We start from the raw sequence: 17,879 nt of genomic DNA on the forward strand, positions 1-17,879 counted from the left end.
GGTTTGTTTTTGCTGAGAAAGTGGATTTGTTTCATCCCCTGCCAAAGTTTTATGCAAATAACTACAACCCGAAGCACCAGTATTTCTTACTGGGAGATGTTTGCCTTGGAAGCGCCATGATTCCTTAACTGCTGGTGCTGAGCTGATTGATTGGAATTGGTAGGTGACATCACTCACTGTCTGATGTTGAAATGGTTTCTTTTCACTGGTGAGAGAGTTCAAGATCAAATGGAGACTTTTTATAAGGCAGACAGTAGGGATGCCTGTTTCGGGTGTGGAGCTAAGTACCAAAGAACAGGCTATACCCCTGCTTTGATTTGCTTGTGTGCTGGCTGTGAGCTGTGCTTTCTCTTTTGGGGAGCACCAGTCAGTCATGCAAGAGTTAAAGAGTAAGTGCAAACAGAAGAACTGGGTATGTACATCCAGCCCAAGCGCTTTCCTGAAGGGGAAGATGCTTTCTGGCACTGCAGTAGCAGGAGATGAAACAAACAACTCATGCCCTGTACCCACCTGGAACTGTGACAGTACTTTTGAAGTGAACAAGTTTCCATGGCTGGGTAAAACTTTGCCTGTAAATGGCTTGATTCTGTTGGTGATACGTTATCCCTTTAATTAAATAGCTGACTTGTGCTTGACGATTAATTGGAGTGATGTATGACTTTTATTAGAAACCCATGACTAATTTTTTCTTGCTGTTCTCGCTATCTTATTGTTCTTGCCTACCCTCTTCCAAAGGTGCTGCTGCTGTGTGCCAGCCATGTCCTCCAGGCACTGGTGCAGACCAGTGTTCACTCTTGCTTGGGCTTTTACCTGTTCCAGATAAAGCAATTGTTTTCAGGTATTTTCCATGTCGTCTGTCAGAAATTTTCCATTTCATCACAGTTCTGCAATTCTTTTTGTTTTAAAAGACTCCAGGGCTATTTACATCAACTTAAAAAATACCACCCCCAATTCCCCCCCAAAACCTCCCAACTACTGGATTACAGAGCATTATCTAGTAGCATATTTCTTACTTCATTAAAATAACTGCTTGCTTAAAAACTTCCTTCCTGCAGTAGTCTCTGTGCCTGTAGCAAACTCAAGTGAATTCTGTATTTAATTACAATAGGTGAGATTCAAAATGGATGTGACTGGACACATACCTATTAATTTTAATACAGCAGCACCTGTAAAGAACTTAGATACTGTTCTCCATATCTGTAAGAAGCTGAAGCTCAAACCTTCCTTTAATGTTACTGCAGCAAACTGATGTGGACAGTTCTTTGTGTTTTTTCCACTTAGGAAGCTTTAGTCTTTTTATAGGAAATTTGTTTCCATGGGTGAACTTAGGCATGGATGAGTGGGGAACAATGGATTGTTTGTTAAAATTAACTTGTTTGAAGGGAGTGGGCTTGAAAGGAAGGAAATGTGCTTTAGATTCAAGTTTCTTTTGAAATTTCTTCCCCTTCTTTTTCCTCATCCCTCCCCAAACCCTGAAACAGAAATCCAACAACTAGAACTCCCCAAACTGATGTTTCACCATACATAGCTTGAAAATAATCGGTATGATCTGGAAAGCCAGAGAGAGAAACTGTCAGTTTAAAAACCACTACCTGGGTTATCTTTTCTTTCCCTTCCCTTCTCTCCCTGGGCTGTTCTCCCTCAAGAACATGCAGCTTTTGTCTCGGGTTTCTAGTTCATACATTTGTCAGGGTTTTATACAGCCTGTGTCACTGGTCTGTGTAAAGTAATTTAAGGTTCAGTTTATCGATGTGCTGAAGCATTTTGCTGAATGATGTCCTCACATTCTCAGATCCTTGGGTTGATCATTCACAGGGGTGCTCTGGAAGGAAGAACCTTAAGGGCATGAAGATACCAGGGGGAAGTTAAGGCAGGAATACAATTTAATGTTTAATTGGCTCTATCCACAGAGGACAGTTGCTGGAAGTCTTTCTCTCCCTTTCATTAGAGCTCCTCTGTCAGACAGTGACTACGAGTCAAGTCTCCTTGCTGCTGGGCTGAGTGCCTGATGCTGGCTGTCATGGCTGATCCCACAGCAGAAGAACACGTCTCCCAGGTCAGTGAACTCTGCTGCGAATGTGGTCAGTTCCACCTCTTGCTGGACAATCATCTCTACAACTTCCAGGATGAAGTGGATGATGAACTCATCTGCCACATCTGCCTTCAGCCTCTACTCCAGCCTATGGACACCCCTTGTGGACATACGTACTGTTTCAAGTGCCTTGAGAACTTCATGCAGGAGTATAACTTTTGTCCTATGGATCGGAAGAAGCTCTCCTTCCAGCAGTGCCACAAGTCCAGCCTTCTAGTCAGAAACCTGTTGGATAAGCTGATTGTCTTCTGCCCTTTCAAGGCTGAGTGTCAGCAAACAATGCAGCGGTGTGAACTAGAAGCTCATCTGCAAAACAGGTGTGTTCCCATTCACATTATCTTATTGCTTCTTGTATAATGCCAGCTGTCTGTTGTGCTCCTGACCAGAAAGAGCCATTCACAGAACAGTTCTTCAACTGGGGCAAGGTGGGACACCAGAGATGATAGAGGGTGAGGCCAGAGAAGTGGGTGGGTGAAGACAGTGTAATTGTGCATGCATGCACTAGGGAGGCAAGCTCGCATGTGCCACAGAGCAAAGGGCAAGGTTCTGGCCTCCAAGCTGTCCACAGACACAAAACCCATCAACTGGATGTACATTTGTGTGTCCTGATCTGGGGCACTTGACTCTAAAATTGTTACAAACATGCTGCTTCTTGTTTCACTTGCACAGAGCAGAAAGACAGGCACAAAATCAACACTTTGGGAGCAGGGATCGTGCAGTGGTGCCAGTTTAATTGGGCCAATTAAGATGTGCAATACATAACTCTTTGATCCAAATAATGTAAGTCCCTCCAAGCTGCACATTATGCAGTTGCTGAATCACCTACTTATAATTCCATTATCTCCTCTTTTCCTGAGAAAGAGAAGCAAATGAAAAATACTGTTTCTTTCTCCCTTATGCAGGAGACAGCTTTTTTATACCTTGCTCTTGGCAGCAGGGATATGCTTTGGTGCTTCCACTGCTGGTTGGGCTGTTGGCAGGCAGAATAGTGTTGCTTTAAAAAAAGTGCAGGTGACAAAGAGCCCTTGCCATGGCGCTTGAAGAACACTTGTTCCCACCTAGTTAATGATTGCAGAGCTGTACTGCAAGCGGAAGCAGACCTTCCTTGGCAATGTGTCTGTTGTCAGTGGGCAACCAGAAATGCAACAGGCTTGTTTCCCTTCAGCAACATCACAGCTTTTTGCGGCAACCACTGCGCAGGGAAGTTGCACGTAGGATACCTTTGCAGTTCCAGCCAAGGATATAGCCTTGTGGTTCTTGCTTGTCTTCAGAACTCACAATATGAGAGCTTGTGTTAGAGCCAGTGGAAATGACAGAAGATCACAGAATGGTTTGGGTTGGAAGGGACCTTAAAGCTCCTCCAGTTCCAACCCCCTGCCAGGGGCAGGGACACCTTCCACTAGAGCAGGTTGCTCAAAGATTCTCGTGTGCATCTGTGAAATCTGGGGATCTCCTTTTTCTAGAACCATCTCTTGGCACTGCTGGCTTGTTATCAGGCAGTGCTGAATGCTCCAGGGACAGGGCTGCTTAGTTGTGTAGCTGGGGCTGTGACCCACACCAGGGCTGGGCCTTCCTCTCTGCTCTGTAAATCTCCCCTGCTATCAGTAAACTTCTGTCACTTGTTAATCCCTCTGGCACAGGAGTTAAAACACAGAAAAGGGAGGCACCTTTAAATGTTTATGTTAGAGACTTGTCTGGAAACTCTGTCATTCTCTTATACATTTCATAGTTCCTAGTATCTTCCTCAGGGAGATACCTAAAAATCACCTCAGCTGTGGGCATAGTTGGACTGAAACATGGGGGAAACGAGAGTATAATTATACTGGGATTTTGGTGTTCCTGGTTTTTAGTTTTAAGCAAGATTAACAAGTAGCAGGAAACTTAAGGGAATAAGAAGCACCTAGAAACTTTTTTTCTTGGGAGATTTCTGTGCCCTTTGCAGAATGAATTTCTTTCTTGACATCTTCGAAGGGATGTGCACAAGTGGATCAGTCAGATTCTGTCTCTAAGTTTTGGGGTCATCTTACTGCTTGGAGAATGAATGACTAGGAATAAGCCAGAGGAAGTAGTACTGGGATGAGACTTGTTTAGCCAGAATGTAAATAGTTGGTTTTAATTTGAAAAGTGACTCTGGTTAACACCCAATACTACTCATGTCTCTAAAAGTGATGCTTTTGCATTCATCACCCTCCTCACTGCCACCTTTTTTATATGTAAATACTCTTGATAAAGAGCTTGTTTTTGCTGAGCTACAACACAGCCAGACTGAGCACAGTTTGTTGAATGTAGAATTACTTCTTGGAGTAGTTAGTGGGATTGTATCTCTAAATTGCTCCTGGTCAAGCAGAGCCATCACCTGGGTGGACGGGAGGTGGAGTGCCATCTGAGAAAACAAGCTTTGCTGCTCTTGCAGGTTACTGGTTTGTTAAAAACAAAGCCTAATTCAAGGCTGAGCTTGAAACTTGAGCCACTTCCTTTGCATAAAGATACAATTCATAGGCATCTTTGAAAGGTCAGAGCTAAGTATTTGCTTGCATTTTAACAGGTATTGCTTTCTTCAGTGAGTGTTTGCCAGGTAAATATTTAGTAGGGGAGACTCCCATTGCTATTACATTCTCCTTTTAAAAATAATTTGCTTAATAATTTTGGAAGTAGTAAAATACCAAACCCTCTCTGAAGCTGGTACAAGTGATACAAGCCTTGCAGCTGATGGGATCTTGAACATGCTTCTTCAAACCTTTGTCAGTCAGAGCTCACATGTGCAGGGTGAACCTTGCGGGCAGAGACTCACTGTCACTGACAATCTCTCTCCAGGTGTCCTGGTTTCAAGAAATACAAATCTGAACTACAGCGGAGAAAGAATGCCAGTTCCAAAGGGAAGGAAGATCCTCCTGCCAGGGTGGAGACAAACACACCCAAGGACCCAGAGGTACCAAGTGCAGGATCCTCACTTGTGGCAGAAAGCTCTGCAGCGGCTGTGGTATCACTGGGGACTGTGGAGCCTGGGCTGGTTAATCCAGCATTTGAGGAGACTGAAGAAGGTGAGAGTTTGATACAGAAGTGTGATGATATAATTACATTTTCTAATATAAAAATGAAGTAATTATCTCTGACAATTTAGATTTTAAAGTGTCCCCAGTGTTCTTGGAGAGCCTCAGTGCTACTCAGCCATTGCTAGCCATCAAAGTAATCTCTTTCCTCAGCTTGTCCTTGAGCAGAGGGGAGATGTACTCATGTGCAGGAGTGTGGCAGGATCTGCTCACAAGCACAAAGGAACAGTTCAGAGAATCTCTGTTAGACTGCAGTGAATACTCGCAGTGTTCTCTGCAGAAACAAAGGCAGTCCCTGTGAACATGGAGCACTTAAAGCACTTGCAGAAGCCAGATAATAATTAGGAAATGTTCCAGCTTCTTCTTCATCTTGTTAAGAAGGTTAAGTATACAGTCAGTGTCCTGGAGTGGTCAGTACCTCGCTGATGGTGTGCAGCAAGTGGGGGTTTTAAAGCGCAACTTAGTTTTGGGGGATTAATAGTTATGAAAGCCTTTCAGATAAAAGTAACCATCTCCAGCAGAGAACTGCTTGTCTCAACCCCTGTTAGAAGGCAGCAGCATGGAAATCTCTGTGCCACATCTCAAAGCTGGTCTGGGTTTCCAAGTGTGCAGATGCTGGAGCTGGGAACCTGTGCCAGGGTTAATACAGGGGTCAGTTGACTTCTCAGTTGGCTTTTTCCCCAAGTAAACCTGGGTCAGGTTTTGCATGTCCCATGTGACAATTGCACTTCACCCTGACAGGCTTCATTAGTGTTGGGCCAGTAATGTTCCAGTGCTGGTAGATTTAATATAACTTGCTAACAACAACTTTCATCTTCAAAGTGTCTTGAGAAGCATTGCCTAACCTTCAGCATGCTGTGAAATAGGTAAACATTGCTCCTGTTTGACAGGGGGGATGGGAAAAGAGGAGGAAAGGAAATTAGAGGAGGGAAGTTGCAGTGAGCTGCCTGTGGTAAAGTCACTGCAGCGGCAGAGCAGTAATTACAGCCCAGTAGTCCCCTTTGCTAATGGGCATCGTGGAAGCTGGCATTTGTCATGTGGATGCCTCTAGTAGGTCAGCTGTCACCACAGCAAAATAAATCTCTAAATAGTAAATGAAACATATTGAATGCCCTTTAATAAAACTCAAGAATTAATAATGGAAGAGTTGAACTTCACCATAAGCTAGGAGAAGGTGGGAAACATTCTAGAGAAGCTGTAAAGAAACAGGGGCCTTTTAAGCTTTGAATCTGACCTATTCTTTCCTGTCCCGGTAGCTGCTTTCCCTCCATCAGCTGCTTTGAACACAGCCTGCCAATGCTGCAAATCTCATGGTGCTATGTGGAGGGAAATTCTGTTAATGTGTTGTTTTTCCTCTTCAATTTCCCCAATCAGACCTTCCTCAGAGAACTAGTCTTGTGGCTGAAACAACTACAGTTGAAATTCACCGAGAAGACCCCGAAGAAGAGCTGGGGATGAGGATAGTTGGGGGTAAGGACACCCCACTAGGGAACATCGTTGTTCAGGAAGTCCTGCGGGATTCTGTCATCGCTGCAGATGGGAGAATAGCACCTGGAGACCACATACTGGAGGTCTGTAAAACCCCACTGGTAGTCCCATTGCTTCTCTTGGCTTGAGATGAGTGCTGGAGCAGAGTTTCCTAGAAAAACTGAGGAATCTTTACAGCTGAGCACTGACAGGCTTCTATGTCAGCAGCATTGTGTATCCACTGGGGGTGAGGAGTGGACTTTTGAAGGTTCTTTCCAGACATACTCGCAGTTACCTTGAATATGTGATGGCTTTCTGAAATCTAGAGTGTTTTGGATAAACAAGAGTTCTATCTGGTATGTTTCACCCAGTAGCACCATTTCCCTTCAGAGCGCTCTGCTCTAGTTAGGAAGTACTGTAATTGCTTGCTCTGCTATGTTGCTTAAGCTGCATATTCTCAATGGGCAGGTCTACAGTTTAAGACCTTACGATTTGAAGTAAGCATCAGATATGTACTGTGAGTAATAAAGAGCACCAGCCTCGTACGGTGCTGACCCAAGGTCAGGTTTAGTTTCCAGATTCATCATGCTGCATGGCAGTGGGCTAAGCAAGGGGACAGAAGCTTGTGTGCAGCAGCAAGCCTACACACAGTGAGAACTGTTACCACCTCCTGGCTATGGGTATGGCTGCCCCATCATTTGAGGAGCCGTAAAGACCTAATTACCCTCCTGGGCTGTGGACTTCAGTGAGGATGGGCAGCCCCACGTGCACAAGAGGCCGATACAATCTCTGGTTTCTTACAATCTATGATTTCTTATATAGACCAAGAGTAACTTCTCTTTTATCCAGGTGAATTTCACATGTCTAAGTCTTGTTTGGGCTGTAAATAGGGCAGGTCCCCACACTTAGTAGCCCAATTAGTCTCCTGACAGAGGACTGCACAGTTTTCTCTGACAACAGACAAAGCAAAAAGTAGCTTCTCAGAGGTACCTTGGTAAAAGCATGATCAAACTGATGATTCCAGAAGACTGTAGACTATGGACCACTCTCCAGTTAGAGTCTTGCCTCCAAGTATGTGTAGAAGGCTGGAAGTTAAGGGATAGCAGTTCTGCATTGCCATGGGATGGTTGTAATGATTTAATGTTTTGCAGTTTCAGATTCAGTGGTTGAGTTGGCCTGTCTTGTCCCTCTCCTCATCTGTTCACCATCAGTTATGGTCTCATTTCATCTGCTTTCTTCTGCATCCTGTTTTAGACAACTCTGCTCTCTAAGGTGCACCAGAAGCAGCTGCTTCAGTCGCAGCATTGCCCAGGGAGTTGCGCATCCTGTCTCCAACTTTGTGATGTTCCACAGTGAGGACAGTGCCTAAATTATGTAGGTTCTGATTAGTGACTCCGGTTTGTTTGTCTTTCTAGGTGAATGGCGTCAACATCAGCAGTGTGACTCACTGCCAAGCTGTCTCCTTCCTGCGCCACCCAGGTCCTGTTCTCCACCTCATGGTCCTGCAGGAGAAGGGTTTTTCCAATAAGACTGCACAACAGGATTCCTCTTCGGCTACAAACCGGGAAGTGATCCACGTGACCTTGATAAAGAGAGACCGATCCGAACCCCTGGGGATCAAACTGATCCGGAAGACGGATGAGCCAGGGATTTTTATTCTAGATTTGTTAGAGGGAGGTTTGGCAGCCAAAAACGGAAAGCTGAGTCGGAATGACAGAGTCCTCTCAATAAATGGCCAGGATTTGAGGCAAGGAACACCTGAGGCTGCTGCACAGATAATCCAGGTAATTTATTACATGGTGAGGCTGTATGGCTAATGACTGCAGCTGCCTGCATTGATGGCAGGGCTCCTGTTCTGACCCAGGGGCTAACAGAAAGCACTAGAGCAAACTGCATTCCCTGAAATGTCTCTTTGGGAAAGTGACCTCCCTGCGGATGTGTGGGAAGCACCGCTTCCAAATGAAGATAAAGGTGGAGAGTGGGAATCCATCGTGAGTCACCTCTGACTCTGAAGCCAGGCAGTTGCTTGTGGCACCACAGTTCAGCTGAGGCAATGGGATCTCCTCTGTGGCGTGGTGTTTGGAGCTGCTCTTGTAGAGTGAATATTTGTATGCACTGTGTAGATGCATGCAGCAGAGACAGAATGCTTAGAACAGCTTCTCCTCTTCAAACAGTCAAACTGAAGGTGGTGTGGGGAGGTGTGATAGGCTGGCAGCACGGAACAGAACCTTTCGGCTGGTTTGAAGCCCTCTCCCCATTTTGCCTATATTTGGGAAGGGAGTCTTGAAATAAGGCACCCCAGGCTAAAAACCGTCTAAAATACTAAACGGGTAGAAGAGAGGAGGTCTTTCCACAGGAATGTGCTCCTGCTGCAGCATGCCAAGTGTTTTGGTGAAAGGAGTGGGCAAGGAATTTTGGTTAAGGATTAAGGGTTGCTATGTGTGCAGCAGATATCATGTAGATCAGTTTAAATTCTTTATCTCCCTAGGCAGTGACCTCCAGTTTCTGTTTTTATCTAAGGATCCTGACACAATACATCTCATCACATGCTGTTTATGTCCCGGAAAGGATCTGAGGTCAGCAGTGAGGGAGAGCCAGTCCTCTTCCTGGTAATCAGCAGAGGAGTGCAGTGATATAGGAGAAAAGAGCAGAGTTTTAGTACTGAGATCCTTTTTTATGTTATACATGTGATTTCATTCTATGGAATATTGTTTGCATCCCCCGAGTGCTGCTGTAGTAATGTGCAGAGGTAACTCCCATATGAGGAATTCCTCCTTCATCCCACTGAAATCAGTAACCAAAGTCTCAGAACTGGCTTCAATGGGTTTGGGAGTTGAACTCCTTTTGGAGTGATATTTGTGTAAAACTTGTGACAGTCCTTCCAAGATCATCTGTTCCTCGGAGGGCTGATTCAAATTCTTGGTTAAGTGTGATTTTTAACTTTGATTGCAAACCATTTGCAGAAGAGAGTCCTTCCTCTCTTGTAAAGTACCATTTACACCTATATATATATCTGCACAGGCATAAGTACTGTACGTAGTCTGGTACTTCTGGTTGAAGGGGAGGGCAAATCCCCATCTTAGGATGTGATGTTTACAGTATATGTTATGAAGACATGGATGCATGCCAGCTTCTCTGGAAAAGATTTACTCTATCTGAAGTGATTTTGGAGGCAAAAGACTTTCAAATTCTGTTTCAGAAAACAAAACTCTACTAGTTTTCAGAGGAAGAAGACCCAAACAGTTGATGTGGTCCCTTTTCCAAAGCCAGGGGATTCAGTGCTGCCAGGATGCTGTAGCAGCACCAGGGAAACAGGGTCCTGTGTCAAGAAGGGAAAGTGGCAACTGGGCTTCTCCCATCCATTGCAGGAAATGCCCCAAGCAAGCACACACACCTTACCCCAGTGGAGCCCTTCACAAAGAGGTTTTGTCAGATTATCTGAAAGAACAACCCAAATGAGAAGAGCAGTAACAATAGCAACTACTTTTCCCTGCAGTTCAGCCAAGGCCAGACATGCAGCTGGTTAAGTGTTTAACTGGCAGCAATCTTAGACAAAAGGTCATGTCTTCAGGTGCTCTGGGAAAAAAATGGGTGGGAGATGTGGAACAATGGCTGTGGTACATAAACTGGGAGGGAAGGAGCTTTAACAAGGTTCTTTGTAATAAAAGAAAAAGCATCCAGTACTCACATTGTGGTCATCCATCCTGGGTCCAGTCAGCGTCCTGGCTCTGCTCATTCTGCATTACACCACAATGTGCTGGTCTGGTTATTTGTACTCAAGTGGAGGAACTACTCATCCCTTTCCACTTTCTCTTGGTTGGCATTCGTGGGGGAGGGAGGCACGAGCAAAGCCTCTGCTCCTGCTCCTTCTGACTAACATCTGCTAATGCCTTTCTTCTTTTCACCACAGGATTCTGTGCCTCTTCACAGAAGACACTGCATCACATCACACAGCCCTGTTTCAGACCCTCCGTAGAAACCATTGCCAACCCTCCTCTCTCCCCAAGAACATGACAGGAGCCATCCCTAATTTCTAATGTATTTGTCATCCTAGTTTATCCACCCTCTCTTTGTTTCTCCTGGCAGACCACTGAGTCAAGAGTGAACTTTGTGATCCTGAGGCAGCCAGGCAGCCAGTTGCCAGAGCAGGTAGAAGATGGCAGCACATCAAACAGCAGCAGCAGCAGCAGCAGCAATGGGGGAAGCCCCGTGCACCATCGGAGGCGACTAGACCAGAATCACTACAGACGGAAATCCACCTACCAGAAGGTGAGGTTTGTAAGTAACAGCAAAAGCATTCGTGGTCTGACAGATCTATTATGTTTGCTCTGTGATGGCCATTTATCATAGAAGATTGATCAGTAGCTCCAGTTCTTCTTCAGCTATTGAAAAGCAGCAGGTCTGTGGCTTTTGGTACTGGAGAACTGTGTATTTGTCACCTACTAGGAAACAGGGTCAAAATTTCTTCTAATGTCTCTAATGTCAGTGCAGAACTGGTGTTTAATCCTGTCTTGTCTGGGAAGACAACAGGAATTTACCATCCGCGAGAGGCTTGGGACTTGCTTCACAACATCCATCCAGTACACAACATTCAGGGTGTTGCATGATGACACTGAGTTATGCTTCTGGTTTGGAGCTTCACAGTACAGAGGTAGAAACTACACAAATTACACTAGTGCTTCTGTAACCTCAGTGTTATGGCTCCATCCCTTATTAAAAAGGATGGCATATTAAACAGTATGAGCAAGAGGAGACTCATCAGTCTGTGGTACCGAGAGAGATTTGCTCTACATTTACAGCTTCCATTTGAGCGAAAAAACTGGCTTATAACTGCTTAGACTTCTGTGTTTAAATGTGTCTGAGTTTAGTAAGTAGCTATCATAAATGGCTGGAATGTGGCTCTTTGATTGAGATCCTACAGTATCACGTACATATTGCTTGTACAGCACATGCTAACGTGTTGCTTTCACAGCAACCTAAACATTTAGTAGTAGTCATAGAGAGGTTGATTGCTGAGAATGAATGGCCTCGAGATGAGTTCATAGCTTGTTCTTCAGTGCAAAATTGTTCTCCTCAGAGTGAACATCTCTACTGCAGATGAATGTGGGATCATCAGGAGAGCAGTGCCTCTGTTGTGGTGGTGTCACTTTAGAAACACAGGGTAGCATTTCCACCCAGAGCAAGTACATGAGAAGCTGGCTTTGCAATCCAGCAGCACTGCTGGAATGTTCTGAATTAAAGACACACAATGGTCTGTTATTTTCTTCCAGATCCGGGCTTCTCATGTTAATTGTGTTAATGAAGCTGTATTTTGTACTGTCGCTGCTTTGTAGGATTTACCTCAGGGGTACGCAAGTCACGAAAAGACAGTTGCAATAAAGAAGGAACCAAAGGAATCTTTAGGAATAACAATTGGAGGTGGAAGGGATAACAAAAACAAGCTCCCTATATATGTAACGAGCGTGCAGCCCATTGGGTGCCTCTTCAGGGATGGCAGAATCAAGCGAGGTAAGGAGGTTCCTGGACCCTTTATCCTTTGGGAACTGGTGTGTTTGGTTTTTTTCAGTAAAGGTTGGACTTGGACACTAAAGCGAGGTTGGGAACAGGATTCCACATAAGCCTTGAGGGAGAAATGGGCTTCACAAGAAAAGGTCTGTAATAATCCTATCATTTAATCAACAGGAGATGTACTTCTGAGCATAAATGGCATTGATTTGACTCATCTCAACTACTACGAAGCTGTCTCAGCACTGAAATCTAATGCAGCTTCCCACTCAGTGGTACTGAAAGCTTTGGAAATCATTCCACTGAATGCACCAGAGCCCTCTCTGGACATCAAGGAGCAAGGGTTCAGCTGGTCTCCCCTCTGGATCATGTGGCTTGGGTTGCCTAGGTACGTGCTTTTGGTGACTGTACAGAGATCTGTTCAGCCACAGAGCTGACTTTCACCCAAACACTAGAAACTAATTGCTTTGTTGGTTGTCTTGGAAGCATTGCTGGTGCTCTCATTGAGCTCTAAGGCAGGGGAAAGCTTTCTTTGTTAATGAGATCACTGTATAATGGATGCTTAGGGAACTTCTGCTGCCTTTCATGGTGTGACACATCATTCCCTCACTTCTGTTGGGCAGTAATTGTACTTCAGAAGTTCCTGAAAACCCTTTTTTCCTACGAGAACACACAAAACATGAGATTTTGGCATCTGTGGCACTGAGTTGATGTATAGTCAATGTAGACACAGCTCCTGCTAAAATACCATTAACCAGAATTGCTTTGTGGCTCTTTCTCAATCACACAACAGAAGCCAGCAGATACCTGTGCTAGTTTATAGTTTCTAATGTGATCATCTCCATTAGGGCAGGCATTCTTTCAGTCTCATTCTTTCTGGCTATCATAATTGTGTCATCTTTAGCATGAAGCAGAAATGATTCTGCATAGGTGAGTTTTCCTGCTGCTAAGCTTTGGACCACAGACTGAGCACAGATTTGACTAGCAGCATGGAAAGTTCCAGATGCAGAGTTGGGGCTTTGAAAGCTTGGATTTCTGTCTCCTTCCTGAGAGGGGAGCCTCTGGTTTGCTCACTCCTGCAGTGTCATTAATACACATTCAGCTGGGAGGGGTAGAGCCTGTGTCATTCCAGCTGACTGGAGGAGGATTGTGGAGATGCACGTGGAACAGTAAAGCCAAACCCTCCTGTGGGATGCCTGGATTATTTACAGCTTTGTTTCTTGAGGCACCTGAAAGAAGACACACTAACAAAGCCTCTCTTATGTGACTCTTGTGTTACTTAGCAGCCTGCAAATGCTAAACAAAACAGCCCAAGGAAGGTCGATTTTTGTCTCCAGTGACTGTAACTTGGCTTGAACTCAGCACCCTCCTACCAGGCTCTCCCAGGGAAGCAGCCTGTCTGTTCTGTGAAGGCCTGGTACAAACCAGCCCTGAGCTGCACCGGGGCAGCCCAAACCGGAGTATGAACCCTCAGACAGCGGCTGGTGTTTGATGGCTGATCACTGCCTTCATGTCAAGAGTATAGTGCCATTACGTGCCATTTAATACAGTGCTTCAAACACCTTTGCTGCTGGTATTAATGCTGCCCTCCTTCATTTGGCTCTGGAAAGGGACAGTGTGTAGTAGTAATTTTCCATCTAACCTCAGGCAACTGGTACTGAACCAAGTGGCTGGTATCTTTCTTGCATTTTTTGTCTTGTAATGAACCTGTGGGTAGCTCTGCTGTCCTCGTAACTTAACTCCTTCCCCATTCTTTGCTATGAATTGGTGGTGGTGAGTGTTGCAGGTTAATTGTATGTTACTGCTTGTTGCTGCTGAGTGTTTGTCATCGTGACTGTGTATGTCACAGAAGACAGCACAGGAACTTTGATTTCTTCATAGTATTACATTAAATCAATACCAGCTACTGTTAGTATAACAAGATCTCAAAGTGCTGGTTTGGAAGGGAGGGGTTGTCCCAATTCATTGCACACCAAGTCCTACAGACACTAGAAATACCAAGTTTACAGATGGACTTATCCCTTCTCTTTAAAACCATTGACTCTTGGAAGTGGTAACTGTGCACAGTGTGGCTGAGACTGTGTCTAAGGGCTTTAGTTGTGTTCTATGCTGACACAGCACTTACCACTCTTGATCTCTGGGCTATTTATGTGCACTGCCTGCTACACACATCTCTCATAGCTGTGTCCTTACACTTGCGTTGGTACCAGGAGATGAAAACCACGGAGCCATCAGTAAGGGAGAGCTGGGTCTTGCAGCGTTCATGTGTGAAGAGCTCCCACAAGAGTAAATTACAGTTTGAAAGCAGATAATTGGATCTTTCTCCTACTGAGAAGTAACCGAGGCGGCTTTGAAATCTGAAACTCATCTGCAAACAGCTCAGGCAAAGCCCTCGGGGCCAAAACGTTTACTGGGAGAAGCTGGGCTGCTGGAACACCTCTGTGGGGTGAGCAGCAGCAGTTTCACACAGCGGCAGCTCCTGGGTGCCAGAACACAGCCTCACTGTGCCAGAGAACACGGGAGGCTTGCCCAGGCTCCTGCCACACCTTTCCAGACGCCTCACAAGGGCTCTGCGTGTCTTTGTGCTACAGACTCAAGGACCGAGTGCTGTTGGCACTTACACAGCCGTTCGCCAGGGTAGCCCCAGTGCTGCAGTAGCCCCAGGCTTGCTGAGAACATTCCTCAGTGGCTGGGGTTCAGAGAGTGGCCTGTGAGGTGTCCCGTGCCTTAACTGTACACTGCTGGGTGAGCCCCTGCAGGGAAGACCTCGCCTATCCTGGTGTGGTGGTTAGCAGAAGGAAAGCTACCATACCTCACCTTTGATTTCCATCAGCAATGCATTGCTGCTGTGTGCCTTCACAGATGGAATACAGAATTGCATGGGTATAGCTGCTGTACATGATCCGTTTGGTTTTGTCTCTACCACTGTGCATGTTCATCAGTAGAATTCATCGGTCTTTCAGGTCACAAACCCCTTCAGAGGATGGTCATTTTCTGTTAACTCCTAAACCAGCACTGACAATACTGAGAGAGGATTTCCAAAGGACTGACATCCTCAGATTTGAAACTTGTCCCTGCAAAGGGGTTGCCTTAAATCCTTAAAACTATAAAATGGCCATGAGGCTGTAACATAGCTGTGCTTTCCGCAAGGGAAAACCTACATTTGCAGCCAGGCAGTTTTCCTTGACACACACTTGTGCCTGTCTTTCTTTGCAGCTACCTTCACTGCTGTCAAGATATCGTCCTTAGCAAGGGTAACCTGGAGAGCTGGGGCTTCAGCATCGTTGGGGGCTTTGAGGAAAGCAAAGGAAACAAACCATTCTTCATCAAAACCATAGTGCCTGGGACACCTGCCTTCCGAGACAGGAAGCTCAAGTACGTATGTCTGCATCAGAGACACTGCTGCTTAGGTCACTGTTGCACTGAGGGGCTAAAGGTTGATGACTTGTGACTCTTAGACACTCATCTGTGCAGTTAATGCTGATACCAGCATTGTACCAGAGTCCTAGTACCGTATTAATGACTGGTTTGGTTTCTTTATAAAGGTGCAACTAAAAGGAATTAACAGTTGTATTTTAAAAGGCTGTAAAGGTTTTAACTGAGTCGTTGGATAAAAGTAGAAAGGGGATATTTCAGACAAGTGCAGCACTGTAAAAACAGAAGCAGGACTGCTGTCGTGCAAGGGATGTGGGGTAGGGAGCTGGGCTTTGCTCACCTGAAAATGGTGTTAAAGACCAGGGCAGGGTCAGATCCTTGCTGGGAGGACTGAGGGCAGCTGGGCTCCTGTGCTGTCCCCACTGGACACCAGGCAGGCAGTGGGCTGCCTTCAGCCCCTCACATCGTCACAGCTGACCCCAGTGTAACTGCTTGGTGCACCACAGAGATGGGCAGAGCAAGCAGGATGCCAAAACCTCTGTGTACAGAGCTGGAGCCTCGTGAGCACTTCACCTGAGCGACTGCACTCTAGCTGTAGGAGTGACCTTGGCCATGAGTGTGTTTATCAGCACTAATTTGTTTTCTATAACTCCTTCCTCTGCTGAGCAGGGACGGTCACTGCTGTCCTTCAAGCAGCAGCAGTGTCCTTTTCCCTCACCCTCTGACTCAGAAGTGACAAGTTGCTCCTACAAGGAGCTGATGATCTTGGCTGAGGGTGGGCTCCATGACCCTGGTGGTCCTTGGGCACAGTGTTAGCAATAATTAAGTCCTGACAAGCATTTTCCTGTCTCTCACTAGGTGTGGAGATGAAATCGTGGCAGTAAATGGAGTGCCTGCGATCGGAATGAGCAACTCGGAACTCATCCCCATGCTGAAGGAGCAAAGGAACAAAGTCACGCTCACTGTGGTGTCCTGGCCAGGCAGCCTCGTGTGAAAGCTCAGCCACCCCGCACCCCAGTTCCAGGTATCAGCTGCCGTCACACAAAGCTAAACAGACAAGCCCAAGGAATGCAGCGCTCTTGCTACTGCCATGGAAGACTTTTCAGCTTCCTTTTTGCAGGAAACATTTCTTCACTGTGCTGAGGTTATCTACAAACCTGGCTGTTGGATTCCAAGTCAAGGCTAATCTGAACCGTTGTAGCTCTTTAGGATTGGTGCAGAGCAAGCTCACTTTCCAGGATTTCTCTACAAATCACTTTTGAGGCGTTTTCCTCAATTTTAGAGCTCTGCTTCCCATTTACTATTTTGGACAGGTTTAGACAGGCACCACTGTCCCATTTCCCTGCTAGTTTAGTTCTGCTGCCTGATCCCGCTGCCATTCTTGAACATAGAGTCATTTTATACATGTTTTTAAAGCCACTACTAAAGCTGTGAGGATGGGGACTGAACTGAGCAGTTCCTGCAGCCCCCAGCCTCGATGTTTTTAGGTTACTGAAACCCAATGAATGTGTTTGTACATTAAAAACCCAATGGTAACGCGTAGCTGAGGAGCTGCTAGGTCAGTGTGGTGGAGCTGTCTTAAGCTCCCATTGCCAGGCAGCTGCTGTGAATGCCGATGGTGAATCCTCCCTCCAGGCCAGTGTGCCTGGGGTGGCTGCAGTCCCATCCAGAATTGAAGGCATGGAAGCCAAGGCAGGTTGGTTTGACCTTCACCCCCTGCCACATTCCTACTTGCGGACTCCAATGAAGCAGTTCCCTTTTTAGAAGGCTGTTAATCACAAGTGACCGATCCTTCTCAAACCAGGTTGCACTGAGACATCTCTCTCACACAGTTCCTGCTGTGACTTTCACGGGGCCAGCTCAGACCATAAGAATCAGAAGAGCTTTTCCCTCCCCTGTAAAAATACCACCTAGGATGAATGTGTAATTCCTTGTAGTAAACCGACTGCAGGGAAGTGCCTGTCGTTGTCTAAAGCAGGGCTTTTCTTAGGGCTGGCTCCTGTGTAATTAGCAGTTACTACAGAGTGGAACTGTTCCTCACTAGGTGACTGAGTTGTTTACACACAGGGTGACTTCACTTCCTTCAGCTCTTAGCTCAAGGCAGTGTATTGCAGCCCCTGTTATCAGAGCCCATTAGACAGAAATAGCTCAGGATCCAGTCCTCAGAAGCATCCCCAGCACACAGCGTGGCCTCTTTGCTTGATAAATACCTCTGCAGCCTGACAGCAGAAGCATTGCTGGGCTCTGCAGCCTTTTGTGCCTGTTCTGCTGAACGCTGACAGTGAAACAATTCCAAACTCGGAAAGGTGCCTGTGGAAAACCGACCCTCAACCCTCACCTGAAGCAGCAAAGATCCTGAAGTGTTTTTTGTCTCTTTCCAATCACCGTGC

General features: G+C 45.9%; 1 protein-coding gene across 4 annotated transcripts in view; it reads left to right on the forward strand.

The window, feature by feature from the left end:
- Positions 1-17,875, forward strand: part of LOC134174842 (ligand of Numb protein X 2-like) — a 28,480-nt gene extending 10,605 nt beyond the window's left edge. For 2 of the 4 annotated variants that reach the window (XM_062640135.1, XM_062640136.1), the window contains exons 2-10: positions 1,963-2,409; positions 4,907-5,133; positions 6,517-6,713; positions 8,025-8,393; positions 10,696-10,878; positions 11,943-12,117; positions 12,292-12,502; positions 15,331-15,489; positions 16,348-17,875. In XM_062640135.1, the coding sequence (XP_062496119.1) occupies positions 2,009-2,409; positions 4,907-5,133; positions 6,517-6,713; positions 8,025-8,393; positions 10,696-10,878; positions 11,943-12,117; positions 12,292-12,502; positions 15,331-15,489; positions 16,348-16,483 (2,058 nt within the window). In that variant the 5' untranslated portion in view covers positions 1,963-2,008 and the 3' untranslated portion in view covers positions 16,484-17,875. Of the gene's footprint in view, positions 1-1,948; positions 2,410-4,906; positions 5,134-6,516; positions 6,714-8,024; positions 8,394-10,695; positions 10,879-11,942; positions 12,118-12,291; positions 12,503-15,330; positions 15,490-16,347 lie in introns of all 4 variants that reach the window. The other 2 variants (XM_062640133.1, XM_062640134.1) reach the window with 1 other exon arrangement.
- Positions 17,876-17,879: the final 4 nt, after the last annotated feature.

This window comes from Pezoporus occidentalis, unplaced genomic scaffold (genome assembly GCF_034315485.1).
Source record: "Pezoporus occidentalis ecotype Australia unplaced genomic scaffold, CSIRO_AGI_Poc_V1 ctg63, whole genome shotgun sequence".
In the NCBI taxonomy this organism is placed as follows: Eukaryota; Metazoa; Chordata; class Aves; order Psittaciformes; family Psittacidae; genus Pezoporus; species Pezoporus occidentalis.